The sequence below is a fragment of the Leptodactylus fuscus genome, chromosome 5 (genome assembly GCF_031893055.1).
Source record: "Leptodactylus fuscus isolate aLepFus1 chromosome 5, aLepFus1.hap2, whole genome shotgun sequence".
Classification (NCBI taxonomy): Eukaryota; Metazoa; Chordata; class Amphibia; order Anura; family Leptodactylidae; genus Leptodactylus; species Leptodactylus fuscus.
The window spans coordinates 115,876,480-115,893,958 of NC_134269.1; the positions used below are offsets into that span (position 1 = coordinate 115,876,480).

Here is a 17,479-nt window from a genome sequence, read left to right on the forward strand (position 1 = left end):
CAGCCACCACAGTGTCACCTCCACCTCTGAGCGGACATTGTCAGCATAGTGACAGATGTCCCAGTGACAGACGCGACACTCCGCGATGCACAGGAGCAGGGAGCTGTTATCTGTCACACTAGGACCACACATCCAGTCATCCCTAAACCAGTATCCCCTTACCCGCACCACCTCACTACAGTCTGCCTTATTACCTGCTGCCCCGGAGCCGCCTCCTCCTCCCGCCGCGGACACCGGACGGAGATCTTTGAATTTTACCGGAACATGAGCTCTGGGTCGGCGCGCTCCCTGGTACCCTGGGCACGAGCCAGTCCACCAGGGCTACAGGCACTATCCGGGCCGCCCCTGGCAACGACTACAGCGTCACAGCACATTGCCCTATCAGACTGCCGGTAGGTCACGTGCTGTCACCGGGGCGGTCGCAATAGTCTGCAGTCATACAATTGGTGCCATGGCTAGACAAGGCTGGTCCCTAAACAAATATGGCGACGGCGCAAAGAAGCTACTTTAAAAGGTTGCCGTTCATTCATGTTTGATTAGGGAACAGCTGAAGCTTGTGAAGGCAGCAGGATGTGATGTATACTGTATACCACCTTATTCTACTGAAGGTGTCACCCGTCGTCATTCGGTAACGTCTATTGTTAAATAATGATTCCATCACTAAACATGGCCGCAAGCTAGCTGACGTACCCAGACAACTGCAGAAAGCGTGCTCATTGGACGGGGGTTGTTTGAGAAGGGCCAATGAGTGAACGAGGTGAGAACAGGAAGCGAGCCTGCTGCTGGGCCGCTGCTAACGGAGGTGACCAGTGCCGTGTATCTGCTGGATGGCAGGCTGGACATGATGCTACGTCTCTGGGTGTCATAATGACCGCCACACTGCGCTGCTGCTCCCTGGTGAGGAGAGGCCGATGTCCTCCGGTATATTGTCAGTCAGGAGGAGCCGATGTCCTCTGGTATATTGTCAGTTAGGAGAGGCTGATGTCCTCTAGTATATTGTCAGTCAGGAGGGGCTGATGTCCTCTGGTATATTGTCAGTCAGGAGGGGCTGATGTCCTCTAGTATATTGTCAGTCAGGAGGGGCTGATGTCCTCTAGTATATTGTCAGTCAGGAGGGGCTGATGTCCTCTAGTATATTGTCAGTCAGGAGGGGCTGATGTCCTCTGGTATATTGTCAGTCAGGAGGGGCTGATGTCCTCTAGTATATTGTCAGTCAGGAGGGGCTGATGTCCTCTAGTATATTGTCAGTTAGGAGGGGCTGATGTCCTCTAGTATACTGTCAGTCAGGAGGAGCTGATGTCCTCTAGTATATTGTCAGTCAGGAGGGGCTGATGTCCTCTGGTATATTGTCAGTTAGGAGGGGCTGATGTCCTCTAGTATATTGTCAGTCAGGAGGGGCTGATGTCCTCTGGTATATTGTCAGTCAGGAGGGGCTGATGTCCTCTGGTATATTGTCAGTCAGGAGGGGCTGATGTCCTCTAGTATATTGTCAGTCAGGAGGGGCTGAGGTCCTCTAGTATATTGTCAGTCAGGAGGGGCTGAGGTCCTCTAGTATATTGTCAGTCAGGAGGGGCTGAGGTCCTCTAGTATATTGTCAGTCAGGAGGGGCTGATGTCCTCTAGTATATTGTCAGTCAGGAGGGGCTGATGTCCTCTAGTATATTGTCAGTCAGGAGGGGCTGATGTCCTCTAGTATATTGTCAGTCAGGAGGGGCTGATGTCCTCTAGTATATTCTCAGTCAGGAGGGGCTGATGTCCTCTAGTATATTGTCAGGAGGGGCTGATGTCCTCTGGTATATTCTCAGTCAGGAGGGGCTGATGTCCTCTGGTATATTGTCAGTCAGGAGGGGCTGAGGTCCTCTAGTATACTGTCAGTCAGGAGGGGCTGATGTCCTCTAGTATATTGTCAGTCAGGAGGGGCTGATGTCCTCTAGTATATTGTCAGTCAGGAGGGGCTGATGTCCTCTAGTATATTGTCAGTCAGGAGAGGCTGATGTCCTCTGGTATATTGTCAGTCAGGAGGGGCTGATGTCCTCTAGTATATTGTCAGTCAGGAGAGGCTGATGTCCTCTAGTATATTGTCAGTCAGGAGGGGCTGATGTCCTCTAGTATATTGTCAGTCAGGAGGGGCTGATGTCCTCTAGTATATTGTCAGTCAGGAGAGGCTGATGTCCTCTAGTATATTGTCAGTCAGGAGAGGCTGATGTCCTCTGGTATATTGTCAGTCAGGAGGGGCTGATGTCCTCTGGTATATTGTCAGTCAGGAGGGGCTGATGTCCTCTAGTATATTGTCAGTCAGGAGGGGCTGATGTCCTCTAGTATATTGTCAGTCAGGAGGGGCTGATGTCCTCTAGTATATTGTCAGTTAGGAGGGGCTGAGGTCCTCTAGTATATTGTCAGTCAGGAGGGGCTGATGTCCTCTAGTATATTGTCAGTCAGGAGGGGCTGATGTCCTCTAGTATATTGTCAGTCAGGAGGGGCTGATGTCCTCTAGTATATTGTCAGTCAGGAGGAGCTGATGTCCTCTAGTATATTGTCAGTCAGGAGGGGCTGATGTCCTCTAGTATATTGTCAGTCAGGAGGGGCTGATGTCCTCTAGTATATTGTCAGTCAGGAGGGGCTGATGTCCTCTAGTATATTGTCAGGAGGGGCTGATGTCCTCTAGTATATTGTCAGTCAGGAGGAGCTGATGTCCTCTAGTATATTGTCAGTCAGGAGGGGCTGATGTCCTCTGGTATATTGTCAGTCAGGAGGGGCTGATGTCCTCTAGTATATTGTCACTCAGGAGGGGCTGAGGTCCTTATTGTCAGTCAAGATTCTCCAAGGGGTTATTCTTGTGGACTAGTATGCTGCTGTATTTTTCATCTGTCTTGCCCATGGCAGAAATCTGAACAGGCAGAGACGCAGTGTAAAGCATGGCGCTTGGACGAGGCAGTAGCTTGTAGAGCAGGGCTGTACTACCAGGGGCCACGCTGTTATGTTGAAATAACCCCCAGGTCTGCCATAAATCTAAAAGTATTACAGACATGGTATTTGGAAAGTATATGCAGGCACCTGGCCACCTACGTTTTATTGGACCTATTTGGTATCTGTATCAAATAATGAATATATCCACAAAAATCAGCGTTTCCGATAAATAGATAAATTTTATTATAATTATCAAAAGAAAGAAAAAGTGAGACACAATAAAAACAATTAAAATCGCATCGATATGAGTGAAGGTCGCACTGCTGCACAATATATAGTAATCACACACATATATACATAATCAAATACAACAACAGTGTTTAGATGATAGGAAGTACACAATTGGCGTGCACAGCAGTCAGACGTCAGACTGACCTGGGCCCATAGCTAACATCCATGTTTTGTCCAAGAAATCCAGTGATTATGACATATTTTCCAGAACAAACATGACTTACCTGAATTGAACTAAGTACGTTTAGGCAAGCGTGGCATGGCGATTTTGGCTGCGATTCTCATTTGTGTGACAAAAGATCGCCAGGTTGTCCTGTGACTCCTTTCCTCTCGTTAGTGAATGAAATGCCATTGCAAACCCCTAGGGTACCACAACTTCAAGTCACAAAAAAATCAAGCAGTGTTTGACATGAAGTTGTGGTTGCAGCACGAGTGAAGCAGTCGCGGGGCGACCCTATGATCTTGTGCTGGGTCTAGTGGCCATAATCGGTGTGTAGCCCTAGTCATATAGTGATTTTGTTAGATCAGCTCAGATGAGCCACAGCCAGTCTGGGAAATGCAGCCTTCACATGGAATGTACGGTATTTCTCATCTGAATAGCCCCAAATCTGTAGTCCTACATCAGTTGCTCCTGAAATTTAGGCTATGTTTCCATTGCTGTTCAGAGCCCCTGTCAACAATTTTATGGCATTAATAGCGCTGATGCATCACATAACAAGTTAGGGTCTGTTGGACATCTTTTAGACTCAAGTTTTCACAGTTATGGCAGAACGTTATAAGGTGTATAATGGATGTGAACGGTGCTTTCGATGTGCTGCTTAACAAGTACATTCTATTTGTATGTCTTCATTGTGTAGGAATACAACTCTTCATCTGGGCTCTGAAACCCCCTTAAATCAGTTTAAATGAGAATGTCCCTGGCGCAGAGGGTGCTGCTGACATGGCTCTTCAGTTTACTGTTCTTGATCATGCTGGTGCTGAAGCTGGATGAGAAGGCCCCATGGAGCTGGTTCATCATCTTCATACCCATCTGGATATTTGACACTATTTTAATTGTTATGTTAATTGTAAAAATGGCAGGACGGTGTAAATCTGGCTATGACCCCAGGAATGGAGCTCAAAATATGAAGAAAAAGTCTTGGTATCTTACGGCCATGCTTCTGAAATTGGCATTTTGTCTTGCCCTGTGTGCCCTGCTGGAACAGTTCATCACTCCGTGGCTATGTCTTGTATTTATTCCATTGTGGATCTTGCTCATTGGAGGACTGATTGAACTTGGGTACAACGTGTTCTATGTGAGACGTGACTAACTGCTAAAATGATCTGACGGTTTAACTCCTCTGGGTCAGAATCTGCTGTGGAGCAGCACTTTATAACTTGTCTCCTGATCTGTACAGTATGTAAATAAAGTATATATTAATCGTATAACTCCAAACCTTTTTTATTTTTACAATTAACATATCTTTATTTTATGTTAATCATTTGGGTCTTCGCATCATGTCTCAATTTATAGAGCATTTGATTTTGGACCAAAATGTAATGCACTTTAATTAAAAATGTTGTTGCTTTCTGTCTGAAAAATCCTCCTCACTTTTAGATAATTTGCAGTTCACTCCCTGTTGCTAGGAAAATCCCATCTGTAACTGCAAGGCAGCTTCACAGTGAGGAAGGTCTGTTCTGTCTGTGAATGCAGAGAGGGGAGGGGGCTGATTCCCCTCATAGCCTCCACACCTCTGCAAACTGCTTTCTCTGTGCAACGGACTGAAGGTTCTGCAAATGACACAGCTTTAAATGTAAGTAATGTAAGGAAAGTTTGTATCTGCTACTGGCTGCCTATGCGATTTCAGATAGGATATTATTCATAGACAGCAAGCAGCTTTCCTGACTTTGCTTATTTTTGCTCTTTTTAGATGTCATGGATATTTTTTGTCTGCATCATGCCTATATGTATTTTCCTTGCAGTTTAGAGTTCCTGGATCTCCTATAACAGGGGTTAGTAACCTTCGGCACTCCACTGCTGTGAAACTACAACTTCCAACATGCTCTATTCACTTCCATGGCAATTCCAAGAACAGCAGAGCAAGTATGCATGCTGGGAGTTGTAGTTTTACAGCAGCTGGAAATCCGAAGGTTGCCTACCCCTGTCGGTGTGGATCTGCGCTCCGACACTGTTCACCTCAGATTGGGGCACATAATCACACCACCTGTCTGACACCGCCCACCTGACAGTACAGAGTCTAAATGGCATATCAGGAACCAAAAGTAACTACAATCATTGCTTGGAGGCTAAGGAAAAAATTCTCAACTGTGCCAGACTCAGTGGAGCTTGCGGTATAACCTTTGGCACTCGGCTGGCAAGATCAGCCCTGCCCCCTTCCTCTGCCACCACTCAGATTCCCCACAATAAGATGTGGGTTCCAAGGGGTTACCATGGCAGCCAGGAGACCGAGCAATGTTATGCACATTCTTCATAGGTACCCTATGTGCAATTTGCTGCAGTACTATCAGAGATCATAGGTTCAAGTCCCCATGCGGGAAACTAAAACGTTTAAAAAATAAAAAGTTCAAAACTCAACTTTACATTAAAAAAAACAAAAAAAAAACAGGTAATGCATGTATGATTTCCTCATGTGCTTTTAAATCCCCACTATCGAAAAAGTACAATTTGTCCTGTAAATAAAGCTATCGAACAAACCCATAGACGTGAAAGGATTGTTGGCCATACATGGAACCACTGCTTTAGTCACAAGACCCGTATTCTGTGGAAGTGATTCTAGTGTGATGTTCTGTACTCTGGAAGATTGACCATTCATTCCATGAGATGTACAGGGCAACATTCCTACTCTACCACATTTATTTCTTGAAACTTTATGCAGTTTTTTTTTTTTTTTTAATACAAAACCTCTGCTTTATATTAATATTGCTAAATAAACAATATCTATACTCTGCTAAAGCTTCCTTTTGATTTATACATAAAGTAAAAGCATCCTGTATGCAAACGAGAAGTATAGAACGCTGTTCCATTGAAAATGGTGAAAGTAATGGCCTGACACTTCTAGTTACAATTGTGTGAATGTATGTATACCTTATCGCCACTGGAAAAACAAATTGAACCGCAATGTAACATGCTCCAACTCGTGTAATGCTCGGTCACTAAGAATTGTGGGAACAGTTCCTTCAAGGTTTGGTGGGCAAACAATAACAATTGACTCATTTTTCTTTACTGTTCTAATGTATATACCCCCCCACACACACACACACGTTAATAAAGTAGTTTTGCACATGGTCTACGACTCCTATGCACATTGTTTCTCAATGGGGTCAGAATAGTTTTTGATAACCTACATTAGGCAGAGGCCTAGAAGCCTCATTTTAGTTAGCCATAAAAAAAGGTATCAACTACTGAAGACTCTCAATTTTTTATCCACTGGCTACCACAGTACAAAGACGTTTTTCGGTCTAAAGTGTGAGTGGTCAAATCAGTTTGTCTTCACTTTACAAATGTATTTCCCATCTTATAAAGAGATGACCTCTTTCTAGGATAAGGTATCACTTCATGACTGGTAGAAGCTGACCTATAGGACTTTGAATAAACCTAAGAGTTAAAGGGGTGTAGTGCTTGCTAAATTAAAGAGGGAGTCTGTCTCCAGTTTCCAGCATATCACATAAGTTAGGGTCACCCAATCGAAACTGTCTTCTTGTGAATTGCTGCCTCAGTTAATAAGATTCTTGTTTTGTCTATGCAAAGGAGCTTTTTGGAGCAACAAGGCAATTGCCACTTACTTTGGAGAGAAGGCAACAACCTTGTAAAATCATTTGCATATTGACAAAAGTGGCTGTAGGTCATTAACTATTTAGTATGGAAAGTCCCTTTAAGGCTAATGCCCCATGTTGTGGAAAAGCAGGTTGTTGTTTTTTTTTGCAGATTTTGCTATGGTGGTGACAACAGGAATGGGAACTATCTAGGAAGCTCCTATACTTCTTCCTTCTGCTCAGGAAAATCTACAACAAAAGAAGCTGCTTTTTCACAACATGGAGCCTCAGCCTAAAACCTCTGATCGCTAGAATTAGGTAGGGTTCAGATTGGGTGTTTTGGAATTTGACGCGGAGGCCGCCTCAGGTTCCAGTCCGAAATACGGGTAGCCGGAAGCAGGTGCAGTGCATCCAGTCGCAGCACTCCCGCCCAAATGAATGGGCCTAGTCAGGAGGAGGGAGTGTCTTCAGGTGGGAAGAATGAGCATGTTGCTTCTTTTTTCCGGGAGTCGGAACAAACGGCTCCCGGAAAGAAGAACTGACTGGCTCCCTAGCAGAAAAAGGAACCCATTGAAGTCAATGGGAGGCTTTTTTTTTTTTTTTCAGCGCTGAAATTCCACACCAAATTCCTCCCCATTTTCCTCCGTGTGAATGGACCCTTAAATGACTGCATCTGGAAGTAAGCTGCATGTTGTTTCTAGCAGCACCCATACACCACTATAATGTATATTTCTACTATCTCCTCCCCTCTATTAGGTTCTACACTGGATTCATTGATCTATGACTGAGATTTATGCCTAGAAGTAGAAAGTAAAAATCCACTATCAATGAAACGTTGTTATATTAATCTCCTTGTAATGCTTTATACCTACAACTACAGATCTGATTTAAAGGTTTATTTAGTAGTTGTTTTTTTTTTAATTTGTAGAATAGGAAACAACATTTTTCTAATATACATGTACAGTATCTGTCCTATTTGAGTCCATGGATGTGCTATAACATAGCCAAATCTATTGTTTTACTATCAGATATAGGCTGCTGCTGGCACAACTGCAATGGACATAAACCAGATGCATCTCAGCAGAACCTGACTTTAAGCTAGCCATACATATAGGATAAACAGTGTATGATGAACATTTAAAGGGAATTTGTCACTCAGGTTATGCATATTAAACCAGCAACACGGTTAGATTTGTCAAGTGAACCTGAAAGATTTTTTTCCCCACAATGAAAAGGCAAACTTTTGGCCATTTCTGTGGACATCTTAAAGGGGTTGTCCAGTATAAATCAATATTTTTATACTAAGCCCTCCCAACTTTCTAATATATGTTTGTATAGTATATTTAGACAGTAATATATGTAGGTCATGTGCTCTACATACATTACATTTTTAACCTTTCCGCTGATGTAATGGGTCATCAGTATAATCCATATCCTGACCCGTTACATCAGGAAAAAGGCCTCGCCCCCTTCTAGTCCCTTTGTACTTATCTGTTCCTGTAGACCAGGGTTGTCGTATCATCCTCATCTTTCCTCTTCCGTGTGCGAACCCCACACACATGCGCATTAGTGCTGGGAAGCCACACACTATACTTACCTGTCTTCTCTTCATTTCCAGACCGGAGTGGAGCTGTGACATACCGCCTGGCTCTATGAAGAACCACCTCTTCGAACGCCGGCATGAGAGGGAAGGCTGGGGGATCTGCTGGCTTGCGCAATCATTATGTACATGAGCAATAGCCAGCAGTCTCCTCCAGGAAACAGGGAGGGAAAGTGTGTGAAAAAGAGAGGGGTCAGTGAGTGAATGAGAGAGGGAGGTGTATTGAGAGAGAAATAGGAGTCTAAAGAAAGTTGTTGATGATATAGTGGGTGGGCTAGCTAGGGAAACAGGGATGGGGAGTGTGAGAAAGGGAGGGGGTCAGTGAGGAAGAGAGAGGAGGTGAGGAGAAGTGAGGCATCATGGAACTTGTAGGAAACAAACCATAGGAAGATAGGGACGTAAACAAATGCAGAGGATGCTAGGAGCTCACAGAGAACCCCATAAATCGTTCAAAACATTGCTATAGGTATTTGGTTGCACTTATAAACCTATTAATAGCACTAGCAGACCTTTTTTTTGCAAAAAAAAATTGGGGGGGGGGGGGGCGGAAACCCCTTTAAAGAGGACCTTTTTATCACTTCCAACAAGTGCAGTTCTTTACATCATTTAATAGGTGCTGCTTCACAGATTCCAGCACTGAATTTTTTCTCTAGCCACCACCCTTCCTGAGCAATTAAGGTTGTATGTTTTATGCCCTGAGATGCTATTTAGACTCTGTACTGTCAGGAGGGCGGTGTCAGGCAAGAGCAGACAAGGGGTATAATTTTTGCTCTGGCACTGGCTGCCACTGATTGGAGATCTGAATATCCCTTCGGACATTACAGAGCTTAAATAACACATCAGGTACCAAAACTAACTGTACTAGTTACATGGGAATGGTAGGAGCTAGAGAAAATTCCAACTGTGCTGGAATCAGTGAAGCAACACCTAGTCACTGCTACGAAGTAGTTGAATTGGTGGAGATGATGAAAGTTTTTCTTTAAATTGTGGGATCTGTTTGGCAGCAGTGATGGTCATTATGGTAGAGATCCAATATACAGATCCTGTGTTCTGGTGATAGTTTACAATGACAATTTTTAATTGGAAGCAATTAAAATAACTAAACACTGCATATTTCAATTTGAGCTCTACTAAAGCTCAGATGGCAGGGAATCCTGTGAAATGACCTTCGTTCTTTATAGGTCTAAGAAATCTGACAACATTGATCTGAGGTTGAAGAGGTTATTCAGGTAAAATGGCACAACTAAAGTCAGTGATTGGTTGGTGCAGTCACCATGTGGAGACAATACATTATGGCTGAAGCATTGTAAGCAGAGACTGGCAGGAGATCATGGGGTCAGTGCAGGGGGATTTGAAAAGTAACAGGCATAATTCATTGTAAGGTGTCTAAGCCTTGAAGTAATTCTAGTTTTAGCTCAAATCATAGCTATAGTTATCCTGGTTACGACAGGTTTGATTCAGTTGAAGTGGTAGTTGCTTATGGTTTTTATCACAAACTGTTATAACCAAGCTAAGTATAAGCACAAAATAGAATATAAGTATTCCCAATGCTTTGTAACAATGGTGCTTGACTAGAGGATTTAGGAGGTGACCTTCCATTAAGTGTCTGGGGGCCTCACCACTCTTTGCTGATGACAGATGTGGAGATAGAGAAGGACTCGGCCATCAGGTTTTTAATGCCCAATCTTTTTTTTTTTTTTTCCTCCTCTCTGGAGAATAAGCCACTGCCAGTTTCCTCCCCTCTCCCATTTGGTACACATGCACTGGTCAGCCAAGTGTGATAAGTATCAAGGAGTCAGGAAGAGTATTGATTGCTAAAGGTTAGGTTCATGGACAAAGTAGCACCAGATACTCTACAATTTCATCCAGCAGAATGACAGACACCATAATGGAAATTCAACTGACCCCATCATAGTACACGAGTTCCATCAGGATTGGTTTCTGTCTGTTATACAACCATCAATCCCGGTGAGGATTCCACTTATTTTGTTCTATAATTAACAAAATTAGAAATCAAACAAATATGAAGTTAGCCTTAGGCCTCATGCCTGGAGGGGGATATGAGGAATGCAGTCAGATGATATCAGAGTTTTATCTAGGTGCCTTCTGTCCTGATAATGCGGAGCAAGATAGGGGACCTTCTCTATCAATTAAAGAAACTGAGAATTTTATCATTTTTGTACTCATTTCAATGAATTCAAAGATCATCTTCATAGCCCTAAAAGATCCTGAGATATCAGGCTCTAAAGTGTCCTCCCCTCAAGCCTCACTTAGGCAGCATGGAGGAGGAGGGGCAGAGGAGTAATATCCCTCTGATTAGGTTCAGGGGGGTATTCTTATGTAATACCCCTCTGAACAGAACCAGGAAGTTTATTGGTACTGTGACCCAGACTGTTACCATTGTCCAGACTGCAGCACCAAAAGAGTTGCATCAAATACTTAGACAAAGTCATCACTAAAGTTTACATTTGTTCCTCCCCACACCTGATATTTATAGAGTATACCAATACGCCAACCACCTGTCTGACGATGTGTTACACGGTAAAATAATAGCAGTAACTATCACTAAACATTAATGTATAAACACACTTTTGACAGGCGGAAAAGCTCCATCAGTCAGAAAACACATTTTCACCCATTGAACGTCACCATAAATAATCCCAGGCTTTTGCAACTTTCAGATGGATATAATAGTGGGTGTGTTTTTTTGGGGTTTTTTTGTGCACCCACAGCATAAACGAAACACCTGGACTTCCAGTAGGTCAACAAATCCAGAATTATGACTAACACCAGTAATGATGAATCCCAGGAACTTCAGAGATTGTGTCCATAATATGTGAGCATTAAAGCAGTCACGTTACGCCGATCTGAAACCGGCCCTAGTTATCACGTTAATTAGGTATAGCGATTATAATTATTCTTTACAGTTTTTATAGGGGGATGGAAAATTATATTCTTATGTAACCCCCTATTTAATTTGTATGCATAACATTGGTTGTTTGCATCTGTAAATATAAATGTGTGGCATGTGTGAATTCTTTACATTGCCTGAAGATGCCTGTATACAGTACCAAGTGGCATTTTGACAATGTCGAAGGTCTGTCAGAAAATATATAAGCTGGGGGGGGGGGGGGGGGGGGAGTATAATCTTTTAATGTTGCAATTTCTGTTTTATTTCTTAATTTCAAAACTGTGAAAACTGCCCGGCCTACAAGAGGTTCAAAATATCCGAAGACCCCTGGCAGCGAAAAGGTTAAACTATGCCTGTGACTTATAGTACAGTAAAGGAACAAGTGAGATGGTTTAATACTTCCCATTGAGTTTAACACGTGCATACCCATCTCTACTGAAAAAGAGTCCAAGCACTCGGCCCTTCACCAATGTGATCTTTTGGCAAGTATAAGTCATGTCAAAAGAGCTCACCATTGATTTTTGCCTTCAATATAGTATTTTATTTGTCAGCAAAGTAAACAGGAAGATCAATCAGATCCAAGGTTATCAAATCCATCACTACATAAACCTATTATTTAAGAGTCAGACAAGCATTTCGGTCTCACTATTCTAGGCAGTATGTGCAAAGACGATAAAGGACACAAATGTTTCTACTTTGAGACCTTGTAAATACATCTGATTCTCTTCAGGTCGGAGATTATAATGACAAATAATTTTTGTGGAGTAATACAAGAATACAACAGTAATCCCCCCTCCACATAAAATGAGTGTTCTGCCTTAAACCCCTATAAGTAGAGTGGTTCCCATTCTTGTGCCCCCCTTTATTAACCAGACAATGATCCCGCACGTCTGCGTAATACAGATGAGTCATGGATTTCATATTGTAATACAAAAATATCGGAGGCACCCCATAGCATTTGAGTTGGCCACAGTAACAAATCACATTCTAGTTCAATATGCAAGAGTAAAAACTGTAAGCAAGTATCTTAAAGGAGTTATACATATGACTAACATGATCTTATTATACTAAATTGGACCGGGTTTTTTTCTCTAGTTATGATAAAAAGTGTGCTGTCAAAAGAATGGCATCTTAGATAGACATCGATGAAATGCCAAAGAGGAGTAAGACTATTTGGTTCAGCCACCGGACTGGAGATCAGTGCCCATGTCCATCGAAGGAGCCACAAGATTGGCATCACTAAGGAGTCAAGAAATGCCCAGTAAACAGTGTCTCCTCTCAAAGAGGTCCTTGCATGTCGTAACAAGTGATTGCTTTACATCCCCGCAGATCTCATGTTAGATGGTCCTTTGTGCCTATTATACTAACAGTCTTTAGGCATTTACAGATGTCTGTATCAAAACAGTCACGCTTTCAAAAGTGTGGAGGCATCAATATTCATCTTTTAGGCTAAGGCCCCACGAGACGATACGCAGTGCTAAAGCGCTGCAGGAAAAAACCGCGTCGGGAGTGCATCGTGATTCTTCCGCAGAGCTTTGAACAGAAAGGTCACAGAGTTTTCCTCCACGGACTTTCTGTCGCCATTATATCTACAGGAAAGCCACCGGCGTTTCTGTAGATATAATTGACATGCTGCAATTTCCAAAATCGTGCCAGTTTTAGAAATCGCAGCGTATTCGCTCTGCAGTTTTAATCGCAAAGTGGGCATGGGATTAGCATGAATCCCATCCACTTTGCAATTACTGTAAAATGCTGCGATTTTTCCCTCGGCTTTTCCGGCCCTTGGAGCCCCGGCCTTAAAAGGGTTTTCCGAAAATACAATACTGATATAGCCTATCCTTAGGACAATATGAGTGTTCTCACGGGGCTACCATGCAGTTCTACAATCTGGCCTGCTGCTTCTTCTCTACCATATGGCCATCTTCTTGAGAAATCAGTCTGGCAGAATAATAAATAGCAATGCAGTCATGACATAAAGGATCTGTTGTCTTTACAAATATTAGCTAACCTGATCTTCTGACAGGGGAGGGGGCATTCACACATGTGCCTGCTGTACGCCTGCTGTGATTCTGCCAAAGTTGCACTAAAACAGCTTGGGGACAGCTTTCCTACAGTCAGTTTAAAAACCCATTCTTTTCAATGGGTTTTCAAAGTAAACCACAGGCATCTTATATGCAGCCTCTCTGCCGTGAAACAGGTTTTTTTTTTGTACGGACACAAAGTCGGACAGCGGAGAGGCTCCATACGTACACCTGTAGTTTACTTTAAAAACCCATTGAAATGAATGTTTTTTTTAAGCTGACCATATACAAGCTATCCCCAAGCTGTTTTTGTGCAATTTCAGCAGAATCACGGGGGCAGACAGCAGGCGCAAGTGTTAATGCCCCCTCATAGATACATGTTGGAGTCTGTGGAAAGGCAATTTACCTACCTGTATATTTTAGGTTGTGTGGGAGGAAACCTACAGAAACATGGGGAGAAGAACATACAAACTCCATGTAAATGTTGTCCTTGGTTGCATTTGTATCTAGCACCCTAGTGCTGCAAGGCAACAGTACTAACCACTGAGTCAAGTTGACCCTTGTGAGTGTTGAGGATGAGAGTCTGTACAGCAACCACTATCTCTACAACTCTCTGTGTATGTTAAGAGTGTGTTCAGTCCTTATTCTAGCAGAATATTACAGATTCCCAGTAATAAATAACAGTTTGCTGCAGTGAAGAGCACAGGTATTCTATAGCATGCGCAGACTCCATCAATGTCAGAAGACTCCCCTTTACATTATGCTGAATACCCATAAAGGGAGACTCCTTTAAGTCTAGATTAGAATGCAGGGATTTGAGAAATTTGCAAGATATAAAAAGTGGTGGGTGATCAAGAACTACATCCATCATCATAATAGAAATAAAGATTTTAAGCAATCCAGCTGCTGTTGTATTATCAAGAAATGAACTTGCATAATAGTAAAAGGTGCAGATATAGTTTGTGTATTCTGTACAAGGATTATCCTACCATTGTGAAGGAAGAACTGGAAATGATGACATTAATCCCACAAGCGGAGCCATCCCAGACCATGTCGGCAAATAAAACCAAATGCATTGTAATGAACCTTTATTAGGTGGTTCACATTTCAGTATAAATCACACTAAAAAGATTTAAAAAAGCTATTTACACTACAGTGCTGACACCTTTAAAATGAAAAATTGATATAAATAAGCTCTATGGAAAAGCCGGGAATTGTCAAAAAGAATTCTGGCTCATCTTACAAAAAATATATATGTTAATGTCAGCTCTATCCTAGAACCTAAAACTCAAAACCTTAGAGAGACTTTATGTTAAACCTGCAGTGTTTACAGTGCATCTGGCCCGAAGTGCTTTGATAGTTCACAGTTATGGACAGGCACTGAGGAATGTTACATCGCTACATAACTATATTCAGTAACAGACTACAGAGCAAGCCGCAGCTTGTCCCATGATTTACCAATCTTTACATTATTATTATTAATATTATTACGTCATGTAGAATAGAAAGGAAAATAAACTCTATATACAGATTTTAGCACAGAGGTTCCTCTTCTGTCCGCACAATTGGGTTTGTAGATATAGGTTGCCGCGTGTCATCTTTAGTTTCTAGAGAGTCCGTATTTATCAGTCCCAAGATGGACTCCCTCCCGTTCTTGCCTTGGATGTCCTTTACATGATCAGTCTTCACTGTATAGGTCACACATTCTGTGGCTGCGGTGGAAACAGGTGGAAGTGTAATATTGCCAAAAGCATCATTAATTTGGTGGGGTGACACCGGCTCCCGTTGTACTTGCTGGGTTTTTTGCTCTAGGTCCTTCAGCTGCCAAATGTCAGAACACTGTACATGAGAGGTAAATGTGCTTGCTGCACAGAATGTATTGTCTTCTCTCCCAACATCTGGTTTGATCTCACTTTCTTCAGGCTTTTCTTCTAAATTACTGTTGTTTTGAGCCACTTCTGGATGATACATCTTGAGTCGGATATGCCAAGCAAGGCTGCACACAGCTGACACCGTCTTGAATTGGTGCACAACATTTCTTGGGATAAAGTAGATGTCATCATCGTATAACTGAATCCTAGCGTAGCGTATGCCTTCTCTGCGCAGCTGATTTAGCTTGGCATCATCCACCCATTGGACACACTGAAATCAAGACATTGCAAATAGTTTGTGAATACATTGATATAGTGAGAAAATTCATGAGACAATGATAAATCTGAATCATACAGACACACTATATGGAATAGACCTACAGTACAAGAGCATTTATGATAGCCTGTTCTAAATCCATGGAGTTGATGTCACCTTTGTAGATAAAACAGCATGTACTTGTTCTGGCCATGCTTTCTACATGATGGAGGGGTTTTCTAGACTTAATAAATGTATGACCTATCTTACTCTAACATGTCCTATTTATTCAACACTTTCAATTAAATTTATACAACCAACCTTAACACAATGGCATAATAATCCTTAGTTCACTGCATTGGCAGCCCAGTATAACTGTGTTTAGTGAATGGCCATGCATGAGTTTGAAAAGTCTGGTGTGGTCATGTAGTTTAAACAGTCATGTTAACACCAATAAAAAAATCTTTAGGTGGAATCTGACCACCACTTGTGAGATAGATCTTCTCTTTCATCAGTCGTGGTGACCAAGAGCTAGGGTAGTCTGAGAAGCAGTGGATCAGTGGTAGACGGACTAAAAAGTAACTATACATTCCCTGTGTTGCATTACATTTTATAAAGAATTAGAAGGTTGCCTTAATGTTAGGATCTTCAACTTTTCTATTGGATGGCACTCTGCACCTCCAGGAAGATCATATATTCTTAATAAATCACCTTCTGAGTTGTAAATGATAAAAGAACAATCAAGGGGCTTCATGGGAGTGCAATTCAGGTTACAAAAAGGAACTTTTCAATACAAAACACCAAAAACACATTAACAACAAACAATAACATTCAGGAAAGAAAAAAAAAAAAAAACAGCACCAAGGGAATAGCCTACCTGGGACAGTGGGGGTTCATGCAAGTCTAGTTGTAATCTTTGTACCACCTCTAAGAAGTCTTCAGCGTGGAAACATATTACATCTTTGGTTATCCGAGGCTGTTCATTCCTATTTTGTGGATGAAGAAAATACATTACAACAGCAGCACATTCTCTACACATAACATTACGTCGTATCTGTGCCAGCAGAAAATGTTCCCAAACAGCCAATAATCTGGGAGCACTGTATGACTCCGGGCTACATATATATTTCTGTTTTTTTCTGTCAAGATGGGGTGCTAAGTGTACATTAATGAGATATAAAATGAACTTTTTTTTTTTTTTTTTGCTTTTAGCAAATGGCTGCAATGAAACAAAGAATGAAAAATTTAAAGGGATCCTATCATTAAAACTAATTTTTTTTCTGCCTACCACGTAGGAATAGCCTTAAGAAAGGCTATTCTTCTCCTACCTTTAGATGTCTTCTCCGCGCTGCCATTCGGTATATAATCCGGTTTTCATCAGTATGCAAATTAGTTATCACGCAGCACTGGGGGCGGGTCCCAGTGCTCAAACAGCACTGGTGGCGTCCCCAATGCTGTGAGAGAACTCTCCAGCGCCACCTCCATCTTCTTCAGGAACGCGTCTTCTTCCGGGGATTGGCTTCAAACTTCTACGCCTCGGGTAAAGCCGACTGCGCATGCCCGCCGGCCACAAGAAAATGGCCGCTTACACAGTGTTGTAAGCGGCCATTTTCTTGTGGCCAGCAGGCATGTGCAGTTGGCTGCCTGAGGCCTAGAAGTTTGAAGCCACCGCCGGAAGAAGACTCGTTCCTGAAGAAGATGGAGGCAGTGCTAGACAGTCCTCTCGCAGCATTGAGGACGCCCCCAGTGCTGTTAGAGCACTAGGGCCCGCCCCAGTGCTGCGAGTGAACTCATTTGCATACCGACGAAAACTGGGGTTTATACTGAGCGGCGGTGCGGAAAAGACATCTAAAGGTAGGAGAAGAATAGC

At 42.6% G+C, this 17,479-nt stretch overlaps 3 protein-coding genes across 5 annotated transcripts in view; 1 reads left to right on the top strand and 2 right to left on the bottom strand.

Moving 5' to 3' along the window:
- PHTF2 (putative homeodomain transcription factor 2) overlaps nucleotides 1-350 on the bottom strand; it is a 78,348-nt gene extending 77,998 nt beyond the window's left edge. For all 3 annotated transcript variants that reach the window (XM_075274104.1, XM_075274103.1, XM_075274100.1), the window contains exon 1: nucleotides 195-350. The gene's annotated coding sequence lies outside the window, so the exon portion shown is untranslated. The remainder of the gene's footprint in view (nucleotides 1-194) is intronic.
- Nucleotides 351-740: 390 nt separating this feature from the next.
- On the top strand, nucleotides 741-4,608 carry TMEM60 (transmembrane protein 60). Its single transcript, XM_075276281.1, has 2 exons — nucleotides 741-897; nucleotides 4,055-4,608. The coding sequence occupies exon 2, from the start codon at nucleotides 4,103-4,105 to the stop codon at nucleotides 4,505-4,507; it is 405 nt and encodes a 134-aa protein (XP_075132382.1). The 5' UTR covers nucleotides 741-897; nucleotides 4,055-4,102; the 3' UTR covers nucleotides 4,508-4,608.
- Nucleotides 4,609-14,093: 9,485 nt separating this feature from the next.
- RSBN1L (round spermatid basic protein 1 like) overlaps nucleotides 14,094-17,479 on the bottom strand; it is a 50,607-nt gene continuing 47,221 nt past the window's right edge. Inside the window, exons 7-8 of the mRNA XM_075274098.1 lie at nucleotides 16,487-16,595; nucleotides 14,094-15,624 (exon numbers count right to left, since the gene is read on the bottom strand). Of these exons, the coding sequence (XP_075130199.1) occupies nucleotides 15,016-15,624; nucleotides 16,487-16,595 (718 nt within the window). The 3' untranslated portion in view covers nucleotides 14,094-15,015. The remainder of the gene's footprint in view (nucleotides 15,625-16,486; nucleotides 16,596-17,479) is intronic.

Excerpts from the sequence above, each read along its gene's own strand:
- TMEM60 (XM_075276281.1), top strand. The coding sequence starts at position 4,103 with ATGAGAATGTCCCTGGCGCAGAGGGTGCTGCTGACATGGCTCTTCAGT.